The sequence below is a fragment of the Fringilla coelebs genome (genome assembly GCF_963513975.1).
Source record: "Fringilla coelebs genome assembly, contig: SCAFFOLD_33, whole genome shotgun sequence".
Lineage (NCBI taxonomy): Eukaryota > Metazoa > Chordata > Aves > Passeriformes > Fringillidae > Fringilla > Fringilla coelebs.
The window spans coordinates 2,889,563-2,904,875 of NW_028167443.1; the positions used below are offsets into that span (position 1 = coordinate 2,889,563).

A 15,313-nucleotide genomic window follows, 5' to 3' on the forward strand; every position below is an offset into this window, starting at 1 on the left:
GAATTATTATCTGGAAATGATTATCCAAGTCCCCCCTGAATGGAGGTTTGTCAGCTGTGTGCAGACTCTGGGATGATGGTACATTATTTCAGAGATTGCTATTTACCTAATTCCACCTATGTTGTTAGTTTTGTTTGCTATTTGAAATATTCCTGATTGTTGTATCCAAATTATTCCTAATTCCTTTAAGTTTCTTGTCCACTGCATGTATTATTTTACTATGATGTTGCTTCATACTCATAACAAAAGCCATGCATCTCATTCTTTAAAAACAAAAAAGAAGAGGAATGAATGCCTTAAGAACGTTCAAATAATGCAAAATGTACATGTGAAATTTGGATGACTAATCATTCTGAATGATGCAATATTTACATGAGAAATTTGGAAAAAAGATCATCACCTCTAAATCCCAACTGAGTGTACCACAGTGAAGCCCAATTGATTCTTTACCTTCAGGAGAAGATGTGCCTGTGTTTTATCATCAGCAGCTCAAAGCAGTCACCTGTTCATTCCATCAGACACTGATCAGCTCTGAAAAAATGAGGCCCAGTGGAAAGAGAAATAACCTCATCACCTTGCAGCCTCTGTGGCCAGAGCAGGAGCAGGAGGAGGACTGCCAAGACATGGCTGTGTCTGGAAACTGACAGAGGCCATTTGCCAACAAAAGCCTCAGGGCATCCTCATGGCACAGTGCTCCTACTGCCCTTCCTCAGTTATTCCCTGTTCCAGCTCCCAGCAGGACATTCAGGGATGCCAAAGATCAACATTTCCAGCTAATGGATATTCTCACACTTCTCAAGTAATTGGAAACAATGGTCATTTCTTTCCATTTCCATAAGAGACATTGGGCCTTGTTCTTCTGTTTTCTCATGCTGCAAATCCCTGCGTCAATGACTTGATGGAATTTGTTAAGTTTTGTTGATTGTAATTGCTCTTTCATCTATCTTATCCCATATCTAATAGATAACCAGTGAGAACCTTGATGAGATAATACCCTCACAAGAGTGAGCAGTTTCAACATCAGAACATAGGAGCCTTTTTAAATGAACAAAAAGGGGGAGATGCCATAGACAGGTAGAACAATGAAAAAAGAAAGGCCTTATGAAATCAGGCCTTGCTCTGCTCTATTAATAGCTGGCCTGTCATCTCCTCTGAGTGCAGCTGAGCAGTTACAAGTTCCCATGGGAAGCTATTTTGAGAGTGAGACTTTGTGAACAATCTAATCTGAGGGTGAGAACCAAATGCACCTGCAACAACAAGGGATTTGTCCCATGAGAATCAGTGAAGAGAACAGGTAAACAATACAATACAGAAATTTGATGCACAACTAAAATCTACTTTATTAAGCAATAACAGAGTAAGTACTAAGAAATTTCTTAACTAACTAAAGTTGCACTATAGGTCTGTCAAACTGATTAAAATGAGCGGTGCGGATAAAGAATAAAGAGTTCTTCTCCATCCCAGGTGGGTCCTCTGGGATTTCACTTCCCCCCCTTCTTTTGAACTTTTGCTTCCCCCTTATTTAGGGTTTTGGCTTCCTTGTTTTCTGGTGCTTTGGTTTTCTTCCCTGGGATTTTGGTTTCCTTCCTCTCTATTCCTTTGGTCTCATTCTTCTCTGGGGCCTTGGTGTTCTTCTTCTCTGTGGCTTTCTTTTCCTTCATCTCAGGAGATCTGGTTTCCTTTTTTGGGATTTTTGTTTCGCTCTTCTCTGGTGCTTTGCATTTCCCCTTCTCTGGTTTTGAAAGTTTCTTCCCCACAGAGACTCCCTTCTTTTCCTTCTTCCACCTATCTTCCTCCTTTCGCCTCTCTTCCTCCTCGGAGGTTTTTCCCTCCTCCTGAATCTTTTGAGCTGGCTGCTTCAGCTCCCTTCTGCAGACAAAATAGAAAACATGGCTGAGAGTCCCCAGCAGAAACTTGGGCTCACTAGTCCTGGCTGGCCCTGCACTTCATCCCTTTACCCTGAGGCCATTTCTGTGAATTCTCCTCAGCCCACAGAGGTTGGGAACATCCCAAGTGAGGGCATTGCTGGAAGGGGACCTCCAGGACCAGCCAAACCCGAGCTTTGCCATCATAAGCTCTTGGCTGTGCAAGCTCCCTCTCAAGGCACAGCCAGAGCCCTCCAGCCCAGTGCCAAAGGCTGATCCACCAGCTCTCTGCGCTGATGCTGAAAACACCCTTTGTCTCTTGGCTGCCCAGGTGAGAGCAGAGCACAGATTGCCAACATCTGCTCATCTCTCCTACAATTCTTACTCAGCTCCTTCAGCCCCCTTCTCCCTGGGCATGGCTGAAGCATGATTTTAAAGAGTTAAGATTTCAGCTGAGGGTTAGAAGCAATTCACATGGATCAGGATGTAAGGTAGATAGGCAGACCATAGGTTAATGATTATGAGATGCTGAAGCTGGAGCTGATTGTTCTATTGTTTACCAGGAGGAGCTTCTTTCTAGAAGGAAGTGGAGGAAGTGAACCGTTATAAGAACAAATTTAAACCAGGAGAACAATGCTTAGCACCTGGGCTTGATGTCAATCAGTCACTAAGCAGGGGACCTTGGATCCTGCCAGAGGGTGACAGAGACCTGATGAAGACATTCCTGACTTCATCCCTTAAGACCACAGACCCAATTTGAGACCACTGACCCAGTTCAAGGGAAGAATTGCACAGGTGTGAAGGACCAATGACCTCATGTGAATACAGAGTAGGGATGGGAGCTGCTGGGGCTGTGCAGATGTATTGTATGTAAGATCTTGGGAAATAAAGAGAGGGCAAAGAACCTTGGGCAGCGCGGTCACGCCTGTTAGGGACGGCTCTGGTGCCGCCCGCCGGTGTTAATAAACACACCACTGTCTGACTTTAATTAGTTAGAGAGTCTCTGCCCGTCATCTTCGGGTTTAACGACTCCTAGCCTGCTCCTTAATGAGAACAACCCTATCAGTCAGAAAGGAAAGGCTGCAGGAACTCCTCTCCTGCCAGACAGGCTCTTGGCAGCCAGATTTCCTGCTGGAGCCCAGCTGGGACCAAGCAAACCAGGGATGGCTGCCATGGAAGCCATTTGAAGCAGCCTCGTCCCTCTCCTCCCTGTGAAACCAACTCCAGCCTGGCCAGGACAAGTCCTGATGCACAGGCTTGCTTTAAGCAGCCTCCCCTCCCAGCTCCACACTTTGCCTGTGTGTCCTGAGCTGGGCTGCCCTGCTGGAGCTGAGCTTCTCCTGGGCTTGCCTACTGCTGCAGCTGAAGGGGAGCCCAAAGGACATGAGCTTTTCTGGGTGCTGTCCCACCACAAGGAGAACCCTGGCAGATCAGCACTGCAAGGACTTCATCTGGGGCAGGAGCAGGACCCAAAGCAAGGTTTGGTCTGTGCCCCACGCCTGCCCATACCACAATCCCACTGCTTTGGTGAAGAAGGGAGATGATGAAGAAGATGCCACTCAACACCATGGACTTCAAGACACCTCTAGAGGCAGTGCCAAGGCCAGCCCAGAGCCCAGTTCCCTGCAGGCAGCAGCTAAGCCAGGAGGGCTCAGCACTCCAATAGAGAAGAAGATGTTCTGTGTCAACAGAAGAAGGTCCTTCCTCTCTTGGGAGCCAGGGAGCTCAGAGTGGCCATCCCTGGGCTGCTTCTGGCCTTTGCTAGGCAGCACGTCTGAGCTCAGAGTCCTCAGAGCAGGGAAGCCCTGCAGGGACAATAACCCCTGGCAGAGCAGTAACCCATGGAAGGCTCACTCACCTTTCTCTGAGAGGGGCCTGAGAGCCACAGTTGATCTTCTGGGGGCTCAGGGAGGAGCTGACACGTGAGGCCTCCCCGCTCACCAGCACCTTGGAGGTGGGGCCTCCCTCCACGGGGCACAGCTCCCTGACATTGGAGGGGCTGCTGAGGTGGCCAGAGAAGGTGGAGGAGACCTGCTGGCTCTGTCCTGGCTGCAGCACACCTGAGAGTGGCAGGATACTGAAAGCCTGGATGGAAGACAGGAGAGATTGAGGTGTTGAGCATGGAAATGGATGCAGAAGAACATCTTGGAGCAAAGTGCAGCTGTACCTGCAGGGGCCCCTATTCCCCAAACACTGCCAGAATCACCCTCACCTCATCCTGCATCCATGCCACTGTCCAGTGCAGGGACCATGGCGAAAATCTTCTCCCATACCCATGGGTCAATGCATTAATTAGTACATTACATGAAAGTGAACTGGGATGTCTCCTGGCAGTAGACATTCTCTCTGATGCACAACTTGCCTTTAAAAAGTTTAAAAACTTCCTGCTTTTAGAGAAGGAGGAGACTCAGAGTGAGAGCTCTTGGAGCTGAGGGAAGGACTCCAGCCCAGCTCATCTGACTCCTGAGGCTTTTCCCCTCTCTCTCTGATTTAAATGCTGCTTTCTCAAGGTGCTACAGCAAAAGCTCCTGCAAAAATTTCCTGTGGACCACCTGAGGAGTTCCAGGGGGACCAGTGCCCTCCACAGTGCCTGTCCTTGGGCAGCCCCACAACGTGTCCTGCACGGCCTCTCCAACAAGCAGCTGCTTCAGCAGCACTTTGGGATGGCCTGGAGGGATGGGAGGCCCCTCTGTGGCCAATGCTGAGGGCCCCCAGTGGCACTGGGAGCTCCAGCCCTGCTGGCCACACTGACAATGGGCAAGGAGACAGATTCCCTCTGTCCTTCTCCGCTTCCAGGGGAGTGTGCACTACGTCCAGGGAGCACCTGAACCCCTCCAAGCCTCGTGGGAGGTGAGGGTTTTCAGCAGTTTGTGCTGGCACCTGAAAAACAAGCCATTTTCTGTGCTGGGAGGAAGAGACAGCCACTCTGCAAAGTCTCTGTCTGTAAGAGAGCTTCAGGGCCAGCAGTGCAATGGCAGCTCTGGGCTGAAAGCAGAGCCCTGCACACAGGGAGTCTGGCTGGCTTGGCAAGAGGCTCCATGGAGATCAGGACTCATCCCAGCTGGCTCTGGGAAGGAAGCTGCAGGTCTGACCATGATGATGCAGAATAAAAGCCTCATCTTACATTGGGAAGAGAAGAAGGCAAAAAATCCTACACTCAGCACAGGCCTGTAGGATCTGAGTCAGCTTCTCCAAGGAAAACTCTCCTGTTTCTCCCTCCCACTCACCCCATGTCCAGCCACTGGCCCTGCTGCCCAGCCCACTGCCCGGGCACAGGACAGCAGGGCAGCAAAAAGGGAGGTCAGCACGAGCATGACTTGGTGCTGGCAGGCTGGGGAGGCAACACAAGCACTGGATGTACAACAAAATCTACCTCTGCTCCTGAAGAGTTGCTAAAATCCTGCGCCTCTTTCAGGGCTCTGGCTGGCTCCTCCTCCTTTCTGATCCTGAAGTGCCTCCATTGAGTTGACGGGGAAGCCAAATTGCTCCTCTTCTCCTTTGGTGGTTGGGGTTTGAATTTCAGAGGGTAAAGCTCATCTCTGGAAAATGAGATAACTATGAACAGGGACCTGCAGTTGGAGGGAGGGACACCTGCACCAGCAGCTCCTGGCCAGGATGCAGCCCCTGGCTGGGTGCTGGGCAGGTTGAACTGAGAAATGCTTTGATCCAGCCCTTCCCAATCCAGGCTGGAGCAGCTCTGTTCTAAAGGCAGCCCGGGGATGGCACTGAGGTGCTGCAGCAGCTGCAACTGCTTGCACTGAGGAACTACAGAGGACAGGCATGAACACCTTGTGGGGATGCCAAAAGCACAGTGGGAGAGGAAAAGACAGAGAAGGCAGCAAAAAGGTGAGATCTGAGGCACCCAGGGACAGACCAGCCAATGCCCAGCCAGCACAGTCCCCCCAGGGCCCAAGGCCAGAAACTCTGCAGCTCCACCAGGGATTTATCAGCAATGTTCCCCTGACACTGCTGGGGGGTTGGTTGACATTTTCCAACACTCCCAGCTGACTCAGCTCACATTCCCCACCCATCCATACATACATACTCAGGCTGTGGTGCTGGGATCCTGCCAAGCTCTGTCACCATTGGGCTTGGGGAGGTTTCTGCCAGCCGTCCTGAGCTCCGTAATTGTGCTCTCTGTGCCAGGAAGCAAGCAAGAAAGATTTTAAAAAACCCAAAACAAACCACAACAGGGAAACCAAAAATACCTTCAACAGCTCAACCCTGCTCAAGTCATTTCTTTAGGGACACCTACCACTCTCCAGCTGGAATGCTGGTCTTTTGGGGAAAAAGAAAATTACATGTTCCCCTCCAAACTGAAAAGGATTAAGGTAAGAGAACCTTTCAATCTACAAATTACCGGCCCAAATGTAAAAGTTTTGCAAGAAATCTTTAGTTAACCAGGCTGACAGTTAAATTATTTGTCCTTCTGGTGGGGAGAAACCCTCCTCTTTAAGGGAAGCAGCCTCAGAGTTGAAAGCAAGTTTTGTCAGACTTCAGGCTCCCTGGCACAGCCTGCACTGCCTGTCCTTCCTGTTCACTGATTTACAACAGTGCCACAATGGCCCAGGTTCACATGTTTGGTGCCATCCAGGGAATTTGGCCTCGTCATTTCCATATGTCTTAATATAAGTTTCAATCCTTGCAACCACTCTTCAAATGCCAACTTTCCTTTCTTTTACAGAAAGCTCAAGGCTCCCAGAAGTCTTCTGACATCCTCTTTTGTGCTCACAGAGATGACATTTTAAACTAGATGTTTCCAAAGTTAACAGCATTTTAAAGAATAATGAACTAAAATGACCCTGGATTCCAGCTGTGCCCAACTCCATTCTGTGTCAGACACTGAGATTCCCACCTTGAAGGCACGAGCTGTTTGTGCCACCCATCCCTCCTGTCCTTCCCACAGCAGCCTGTGCCTGTTTTCCCCGGCAGAATCCCTGTGCCCGGTGCCCCCTGCCAGGAGCAGTTGCACACAGGCACACAGCTCCCCGTGCCCTCACCCGTGGGTTTCTCTCATCCCCGAACACGCCGATGAGAACATTGGTGCGATGCTCGCCCAGCGCCTGCACTTCCACCACAACGGGGATCTCTGCTGTGCTCTGGGGCTGGACAATCCCACAGGGCTTGGGGCTGGAGTACAACACTGCAGAGTCCTCCGTGCGTTTCTGGAAGGGACAGAATGAAATGCAGCTTCAGAGGCACCTCTGAAGAAACTTTAGACTCCTTAACATCCACCGCAACAGCAACTTACACACACGTTTAAAACTCCCCTGGACAAAGGTAAAAGGCACAAACAAGATGCAAGAATTGGAGGCTCAGCATTCCCAGGGGATCCTGCAAGGAGGCTGCCAGCACAGGCATTGCTGTCTGTGGATGCAGCAGCTTTTCACAACCTTCTAAGATCTCCCAGAAGGAAAACACCCGGAAGACCAGAACATCAACTGTTTCCTCAGGAGCTTCAACTGCCTCCTCAAGTTTACATTTGGGTAGGATCCTTTCTCAGCAGATCTTTAAGACTGAATAGAAATTTACAAGGTCTTATCCAAAGCCTTTTTTCCTCTAATAATCTCCTCAATAATATTTAACAGGAGGAGGTGGACGTGATGCCAAACCTGGGGAATAAGCCCGTAGCAGCCAGGAAGGTGGCTGGGATTCCTAATCAAGAGCATCCTCTCATACGGCACCTTCAGCTGGCACTCATCATACTGCAGGACTGGGTTGCACACTTGGAGCTCAGGAACGAGACATCTGGGCAAAGAGATGACCCCAGGGCAATCAGAGGTACTGAGAGAATAGAGAACATTTACCCCCAAAGATTGGGAAATGGAGCAGAACACATTGGTCACTGTCAAATGGACATTTAACAGCCCTACAGGGATAAATTGCCTTCTACCTCTTCCCACTCCAACAGGTCTTGTCAAGGAGGGCCAAACCCTGAGAGGCAGCACCCAGAGGCTGCCAAGTGCCCCAGGCAGAGCACTTGGTGCCACAGCTGCCTCAGTCCCTCCTTCACCCAAGGAGGCTTACAAGGACTCCTGTCACAGTCCCAGTGATCCATGAGCTCTGGGGGAGCCTTCCCAACAAGGATCAGGGCTCACTAAGGCTCAAGGAACACACAGCTCCAGTGTCTCAGTAAAAATGACTACCTTCTCTCCCATGGTGCTGCTGCCCTGCCTGAGAACTCAGCTCTTTGCCCCAGCCCTGGAGGGCACAGACACCAGCTGCCCTCCAGAGTGGCTGATCACCCCCTCCCAGGCCCTGCAGCTCCCTCGTTCCTTCACTGCCCAGCTCCAGGCACTGACTGGCCCCAGCTCCACCTGCTGTACACAATGGCAGCCCAGGCACTGACTGCATGGCTCTGCCTGGCACAGGGAACAGCACCAGGGAGCTGCATCCCTCTGGGCATTCAGCTGGCACCCACAGCAGCACAGCAGGATGCAATTCTGCTGCAGCAACAACCACTTCTGGTCTCAACTCTGAGAACATTCAAGCTCCAAATGGCAAGCAGAGGGAAGGAGAAAAACTGCAGCTGACCTGCCACATCCAGGGCTGCTTTCCCTCCTAAGACCTTGCCCTCATGCCTTGCTGGGAGCCACTTGCCCCCTGCCATGTGCCCTCATCAACAGAAGCAGACCCTGACTCTCAGCAGGCTGCTTGCTGTGGCCCAAACCAGTGCACGCTGCTCACAACCAGCACAACTCCACCTCTTGCAGCAAGAAGGAGAGGAGGCCCTCGGGAAATTTGTCCCACCTCAAGCACCAAAACCCAGGCCCATCAATGATATCATTCCTGCTCCCTTTAGATAAGGGCCAGGGCTTTGCTGGGCTGTGAGCAGGGCTGCTTTTCACCACAGGCTGCTGTCCAAGCCCTGCTGTTCTCATGTCCAGCTGGCACAACATGAGGCCATTGAGCAGCACTTCTCCTGGGCAGCTGCAGCCAGCAAAGCCTGTGCAAGGCAGTGCCTGGGGAGGGCCAGCAAGGGCTGGTACCTGGCTGTGATGATCAGTGTTGCCACTCCCTTGCCAATACCCTCCAGATCCACCAGCATCCTCCTGTAGAACTCCATCACCGTGTTGGAACACAGGGTCACCTGGTGGAAGAGAAGAACAGGAAATTCTTCCTTACAAAAGCTCATTACCCATATGTAATATCCTCCAGTTCTTGAGGGAGGATTTGGCCATAATTCTTCTGCTGCTCCATGTGTAGAGCACAGTCTCAGAGGAACAAAAGCCTTCTGCCAATACCAGATTTGTTAAACACACCTTGCTATCAGGGCACAGGTCAGCTACATTAAAACATCAGACTATAGCTCTCTGCACCACTGAATTCAAATTAAGGGGGCAATTTCTCATCTGACTACAATGACATCCATGCAGAGGAAATCTGACTTGAACACAATTATTCCAGCTTCACAGCAGGAAGCTGAGGGCAAAGGGTGGCCCAGCAAGTGCTGGGCAGTTCATGGTTGCAGAGTATTTTGGCCCCCCTGGAGATTCCTGCAGTGAACACAAATCATTCTGCTCCCCAGGAGAGGGGAAATGACACCAAGAAGAAAAGCTGACTCCTTTATACAATGACATCTCTCTAAAAGCCACCTTCTGCCCTCATCCTTGCTCTGCCCGCTTCTAATCAAATCAATTGCTCTCAAAAACACAAGAATGGCTTCAGGCCTTGACCATAAGGTATGTGACCCCAGCAGATGATTTTGGAAACCAAACAGTGCTCCTGGAGGAACATCCCAAGTAAGGCAGCTAGCAGAGGCCTCCCAGCACTGCAGATCTCTCACTCCCAGCATGCTCAAAGCTGGCACCAGAGCTGAAGCCCTCCCACACTCCAGTGCAGCTTCAGCCCTGCTGCTGCAGCGTCTGTGGCTGGACTCTTGCCGTACCTCGATGTCCTGGTGTCCCTGGGGGAGGATGGTCCCTTGGCTGGGATTGATGCTGAACTCCCTGGGCTCCACATAGAAATGGATTCCCTTCCTCCAGGCTGGGTCTCTGTCCCTGCGGATCTGATCCACGCTGTCCACAGCCGGCTGCGTGCCATCGTCCGACATGCGGAGCTGGAACGTCAGGGGCACCGGGGAGCTGTTGGTCAGGCGACAGCGCTGGGTGTAGGGAAAGCCTGGCAAAGGACACAAATATCCAGTCAGGCACCCACTATGGCATGATCCTGGGGTGAATATCCTGCCAGGATGAAAGTGGTTCAGCTCTTTATTATCTGAACTACAGCTCCCCGAGAAGCTGCATGAGGAATTAATCGTCACTTAGTTCCCTCTGACACAGATTCCAGACTGCAGCCCTGAAAATGCCCACTCCTAGCCCTGCTCAACACTGCAAGCTTCTCTCTTTGGCATGGGGAGGAGCTGCCTCACCTGCCCCAAACCAGCACCACTTATCTCTCAGTGATGAGTGTGCACCCAGACCCAGCATTTACTCTGAGAATTCAAGCTGGAAAATTCCCTGGGAAGCCTGCCAACACTCCCACTGTTTTCAGAGATATATAAACAGTAAAAGTCGTCATTGAGAAGAAGCTACAGCAAAAGAAAGTGAGGATGGAATCAGGAACTAGAACGTGAGGCAAAGCACCCTAAAGCAGCTTCTCTCTGCAGGATCCTTAAGGCATCTCTTGGTTTGGGCCAAGCAGACTGAGCACATGGCAGCTCAGAGCCCACTCAACTGGGGGCACACCCAAGCCTTGCTTTGAGATCAGCAATGAGGAACCAGGTCCCATCTCACCCAACAAACGGGGACATCACACCCATGCTGCTCACTAGGATTGCTGCCTGCAAGGGTTGACCCCACTTTAGCTCTGGGATTTGCTTTCCATCCTGCAAAGCCAGAGATACAGCCACTGATGGTGAGCATGTCCTGCAGAGCCCGCAGAGCAGCCACAACCTGCTCTGCAGTGCACATCTGGCTGGGCTGGCCAGCTCTGTGGGGAGGAGACTTCTTCCCAGGCCTGCTCACCAAGACTCACTGGAACACACATGGGCAGGAAAAACAACTGCAGCTGCAGCCCAGAGCTGCTCTGTGCCCATCCAAGTGACCACTGCCAGCTCCAGCAGTGACTCCAGCAGGGAGGCAAGAGAGGCACAAAAAGGACAAACCCAGATGGCAAAACCTCAAATGAGACTGAGCTCAGCACACAACAGCCAACAGTTACAAAGAAGCAAAGATACAACAGCTGCCTTCAGCTGGAGAGACCTTAGGAATGAAATCACATTCAGCAGGATCAATCTCCTGGTTCAGAACCACATTTCCATCTTTTACCTTTCTCGTTTCATTTCCTCAAAAGGCAACTTGACAAGTGCCCCCGTGCTGATGCAGGCTGGGGAAGAAGCAGCTCAGCAAAGGCAATGAGTTCCCTTCAAAAGCTCATGAACTGCTTTGTTCTTGGTTTGGGCTTGGCAATGAATGTTATTCCTTTTCCCATAGTTTTGCCTGGCAGTCCTGTCATTTCAAAGGTATAAGAATTTGGAGGGAGGGGCTCATCTTTCCATCGCAGGAAGATTCCCACCTTCCTTGGCAGACATCTGTCTTTTAAACAGCACAGAGACACCAGAAAATACTGACATTCTATTCCTTGCTTCTATTGCATCTCACAAGACCAAAATGCCACCTGAGGCAGCAGCAGCAGCCCTGCAGTTCACAGCCTGGAGAGGCTGCTGGGGCAGACCAGGAGTGAGGGATGCTTTTCTGTTGGAAGGCACAGATCCCTGACACTGTGTCCCAGCCCAGGGAACACTCACCAAAGGAGATGTCCCCGAAGTCGAGCTCAGGGAGGTCGAAGTGCAAACTCGGAGCAATGACGCTGCCTCTGGAGGGTGAGGACAGAGGAGGAAATGGCTTGGTTAAAGGAATTGCAAAGGCCCGGCTGTCGTGGCTCGGGGACACAAAACCTGGGCTCAGGGCACCCTGGGTTTCCAACCAACACAGCACCATGTGCTCAGCACAGGGCCCTGTGCACAGGAGGCAGCTAAAGCCAAGTGGCCAGCAGCCAACAGCCACGGATGGGCTTAGGGCACAGGGCAGGCAGGAGAAGCCTCTGGGTGCTGGTGCTGCCATGAAGGACCCTCAACACACACCCAGACATGGCTCTGTGCCTCACTTTCCCCATCTGCAATGGGATGGACATAAAGGTGTCCCCACAAACTTCTGTAAGCAGCCCTTGCAGCCACAGGTTCCCTGCTTTGCTCCTTCTTAGCTGGGACTGCTGTTCCCATGGAGGAGCTTTCTCAGGAGAGTTTGACCCACACAATCATTACAGACAGAGTTCTGAGACATGAATCCAGGGCATTCCCAAACATCCTCTGGAAAGAGCAGCAACAGTTCTAGACAGGGGACAGATGAATCCCAGAGGAAAGGACCAGCTTGTCAACAGTGCACCAGCTGGCACAGCCAAGAGCAACAGCTTCAACAACCAAACCAGGCTGTCCTGAATCCAGCACAGCACCTCAGCTCTCCTTCAACTCAGCAGACTGACTCCAGAAGTCACCAACATGCACTGAAATCAGCACTTGAAGCTGCACAACACTCAAAAGTTGATTTCATGCTTGATGCCAATCAATGCCCACTCTGCCTTTTGGTTCCAAATCAAGGAGCAGTGACCTGGGCCTTCTCTTGTATTCACAGGACTGCGCCTGGCTCTGCTCTGCACATCTCAACAAGAGACACCTGCCCTTGCCCAAGGAGAAAGCTGCTTATGCAGAAACACCCCATGGCCACTTTGGGGCAGGGACAGAGGACAATCAATGATTTGATGGTGAAAGGTTCCCTCTTGATTTCCAAAATACAAAAGCAGCACTTTTCCTCCAAAAACAAAGCCAGCATCATTGTTTCTCCACTATGGGCACACCTACTCACCACTTTTTTCTTGCTAAGTAATAACTTCCTTGTTCTTTTTTATCCAACTCCCTTATCTCATTGGTACAATCCAGTGCAGATTGCTTTCATTTCTTTACTGCCTTGAGCCAGTGCCTGCCCACAGCAGCAGCCCAGCTCCAAAGCTCCAGAGCAGCCAGCATCAGCTCTCCTGCTCCCACTACATTATTCTAGCAGCACATGGCTCAGGCTGGCAGGGACAAGGCCTCACGCTGCTCTGCTCCTGAGCACTGAGCTCTGCCTCCCCTGGGATCAGCCCTTCTCCCTTTGGCTGCGCCAGGATTATCTCTTGCCATGGCACCAGCCCACGCAAGGATGCCCAAGTCCTTGGCACACTTCCTGCTGCACACTTCCCTGACTCCCACATCAGCCCTTTCCTGCCTGTGCCAAGGGGGCACCAGAGCACTCTGTGCACAGCAGCTGGGAGCACAGCTTGTCCCCCACAGCAGGGCTGCCAGAGGTGAGCTGAGCCTGCTGCTGCCCATCTGCCATGGATTGTTAACACAAGTTTTTATAAACACTGCTGCTGCTGCAGAATCACCCAGGCTGGACCATCTCCAAAGTCCTGGGGGCCTTGCTGGCTGCTCAGGTGGGACATCCCAGAGCAGCTGGTGCCCAAAGCTGATCCATCCCACTGCCTGCCATGGCCCAAGGCACAGGGAGATCCAGGTATCACCGAGGGCAGGATCCATCCTCACACTAAAGCAATGCCAGCATCACAGCAGAGATTCAGACCCCAGGAAACACCTTTTTTCTTTGCTCCAGCCCAACATGAGGTAGGTGGGGGATGTCCCAGACACAGCTACAGATGTGCCCACCCAGCTCCCAGGGTCCTTACTTGATGGTCAGGATGGCAGGCGTAGGAGATCCAGCCACTCGGAACTGGAACTCTTCCTCAAAGCTCCCCAACACGGTGGCACTGAAGGAGATCTGCACACTCTGCCTCCCACCTGCTGCAATGATGCCCTCCAAGGGTGCAAACTTGAAGCAGGAGCCCATGCTGGTGGCTGAAGGGATACAGCTGAAGGGAGCAGCCAGAGCTCCTTGGTTCATCCGTTTCACCTGCAGCAGCAAGAAAGCCAAGTGGAAATACATGTGGAACCTTCCCTTCTTGTGAGTTATTGTCTCATGATGCCATGGACACCCAGAAAAGCCAGAGGATGCTTTGTGCTTCTGAATGGCAGAAGGCAAAAGATACAACAGGACAAGTTCTGCCTTTGGGTTTTCATGCAGAGCAGAGAGAACTCCACAGAACTGCAGTCACCCTGGGCTGAGCCCATGCACACAGAGCAGTGCACCTCTGCTCAGCATCACCAAGCTCACTGAGAGCTGGCCCTGAGAGCAACGTGGGCTGATTGCAGCTGCGTAGGGAATCACCCCAGAGCTGCTGCTGCCCCTCTTAGCACAGCTCCAACAGCACCATCTGCTCATTCACCTTTTCCCATACCATGAAAACAATACACTGGGAATGAGGCATCAGCATCAAAATGTATAGACAGCACCATCTTTTGGTAAGAAAACTCAGGGAGTCTTTCTCTTCCCCAGCCAAGCTTTTGAAAGTGTCTGCCATGATGCAGGGCCTCATTTTCTACCTCTTCACTTGCTCTCTCATGATGTTTTTGTAAACTTGACACTATTGCGTGGGGGGCAAATAGGTAGGAAAATCCTTTGCTTTATTCCCAGGAACACTTCTCTCTTTCTAGAGCCAGAGATGCACCAAGGCTGAAGTGTGATGAGGGGCTGGTCAGCAAGGGAGAGAATCCCAAGGCTTTCCTGTCACTTGCAGCAATAAGCAGGAGACACTTGGCTGGAAGCTCCTTGCAGTGGGCTGAAGCTCAAAGGCAGCAAGTTTGTTGCAGCTGCTTCTGCAGAGCCCAGCCCAAAGGTGCCTTGTGTCTGGCACTGCCATAAAAGCCTCTGAACATGCAGCTTTTGGAGCCAGTGCTGGTTTCATGTGCCAAGGGGTTCTTGTGCAGGGAGCCTCCCAGCTGAGTCCTAAGGAAGGCTGCCCAAAAGCAGGGACTGGGGCTTCAGGAACAACAGACACACCTTTCTGACCCCCCAGATTTGAGCAGGACATCAAATATTCCCTGCTCACAACTGCCCAGGCTGGCAGCAACTCCACAGCTCCACCAGGCTTGCTGCTGCCTCAGGAGCCATCAGGATCCCTCCCAAGCCCTGCTGCTCACCTCATAGACATGGGAGGTGTTGACAAAAATGTTCCCAAGGTCCAGAGTCTGAGAGCTGAGTTCAACCAAGGGTCCTTGGCCTTCCCCTCTACGCTGCAGGGGCAGCCTGCTCTCACGGCCTAGGGAGAGATGTCCATTGCAGTACAATCATTCCCTCTCTTACACTGCATTTTCCAGGCTGCCTCCATGCCACGCCCTGACTCTGAGCTGGATGCAAGCAGCTCCTGATGCTGCAGGAGAACATATGGACCCTTCTCTTCCCTCAGGAGATATCCCTTGGGGCTGACTTCTAATTTCTAACCCATTCCTCGGGCTCACTGAGAGGTGATCCAGGTTCTGTTCTCAAAAACCTGGCTGGAGCATTGCAAATCAAATTAAA

The 15,313-nt window shown here is 51.6% G+C and overlaps 2 protein-coding genes across 2 annotated transcripts in view; both read right to left on the reverse strand.

The window, feature by feature from the left end:
• LOC311165919 (uncharacterized protein) overlaps window positions 1-15,313 on the reverse strand; it is a 465,566-nt gene that overhangs the window by 387,701 nt on the left and 62,552 nt on the right. The window lies entirely within an intron of this gene.
• Window positions 1,328-14,016, reverse strand: LOC311165924 (uncharacterized protein). The gene is made up of 10 exons (XM_084227411.1): window positions 13,584-14,016; window positions 11,614-11,681; window positions 9,754-9,986; window positions 8,855-8,955; window positions 7,478-7,613; window positions 6,866-6,970; window positions 6,721-6,818; window positions 5,239-5,434; window positions 3,724-3,950; window positions 1,328-1,869 (listed from the first exon to the last, which is right to left on the reverse strand). Exons 1-10 carry the CDS (start codon window positions 13,838-13,840, stop codon window positions 1,482-1,484), a joined length of 1,809 nt encoding a protein of 602 aa, XP_084083537.1. The 5' UTR covers window positions 13,841-14,016; the 3' UTR covers window positions 1,328-1,481.

What these genes read in the sequence shown, in the direction of transcription:
- LOC311165924 (XM_084227411.1), bottom strand. Translation starts at nt 13,840, where the DNA reads ATGTATTTCCACTTGGCTTTCTTGCTGCTGCAGGTGAAACGGATGAAC. An exon ending in CCTGCCATCCTGACCATCAA is followed by an intron (nt 11,682 to 13,583) that starts GTAAGGACCCTG and finishes CTCACCCTCCAG; the next exon opens with AGGCAGCGTCATTGCTCCGA. An exon ending in GGGATGAGAGAAACCCACGG is followed by an intron (nt 6,819 to 6,865) that starts GTGAGGGCACGG and finishes TGCTCCTGGCAG; the next exon opens with GGGGCACCGGGCACAGGGAT.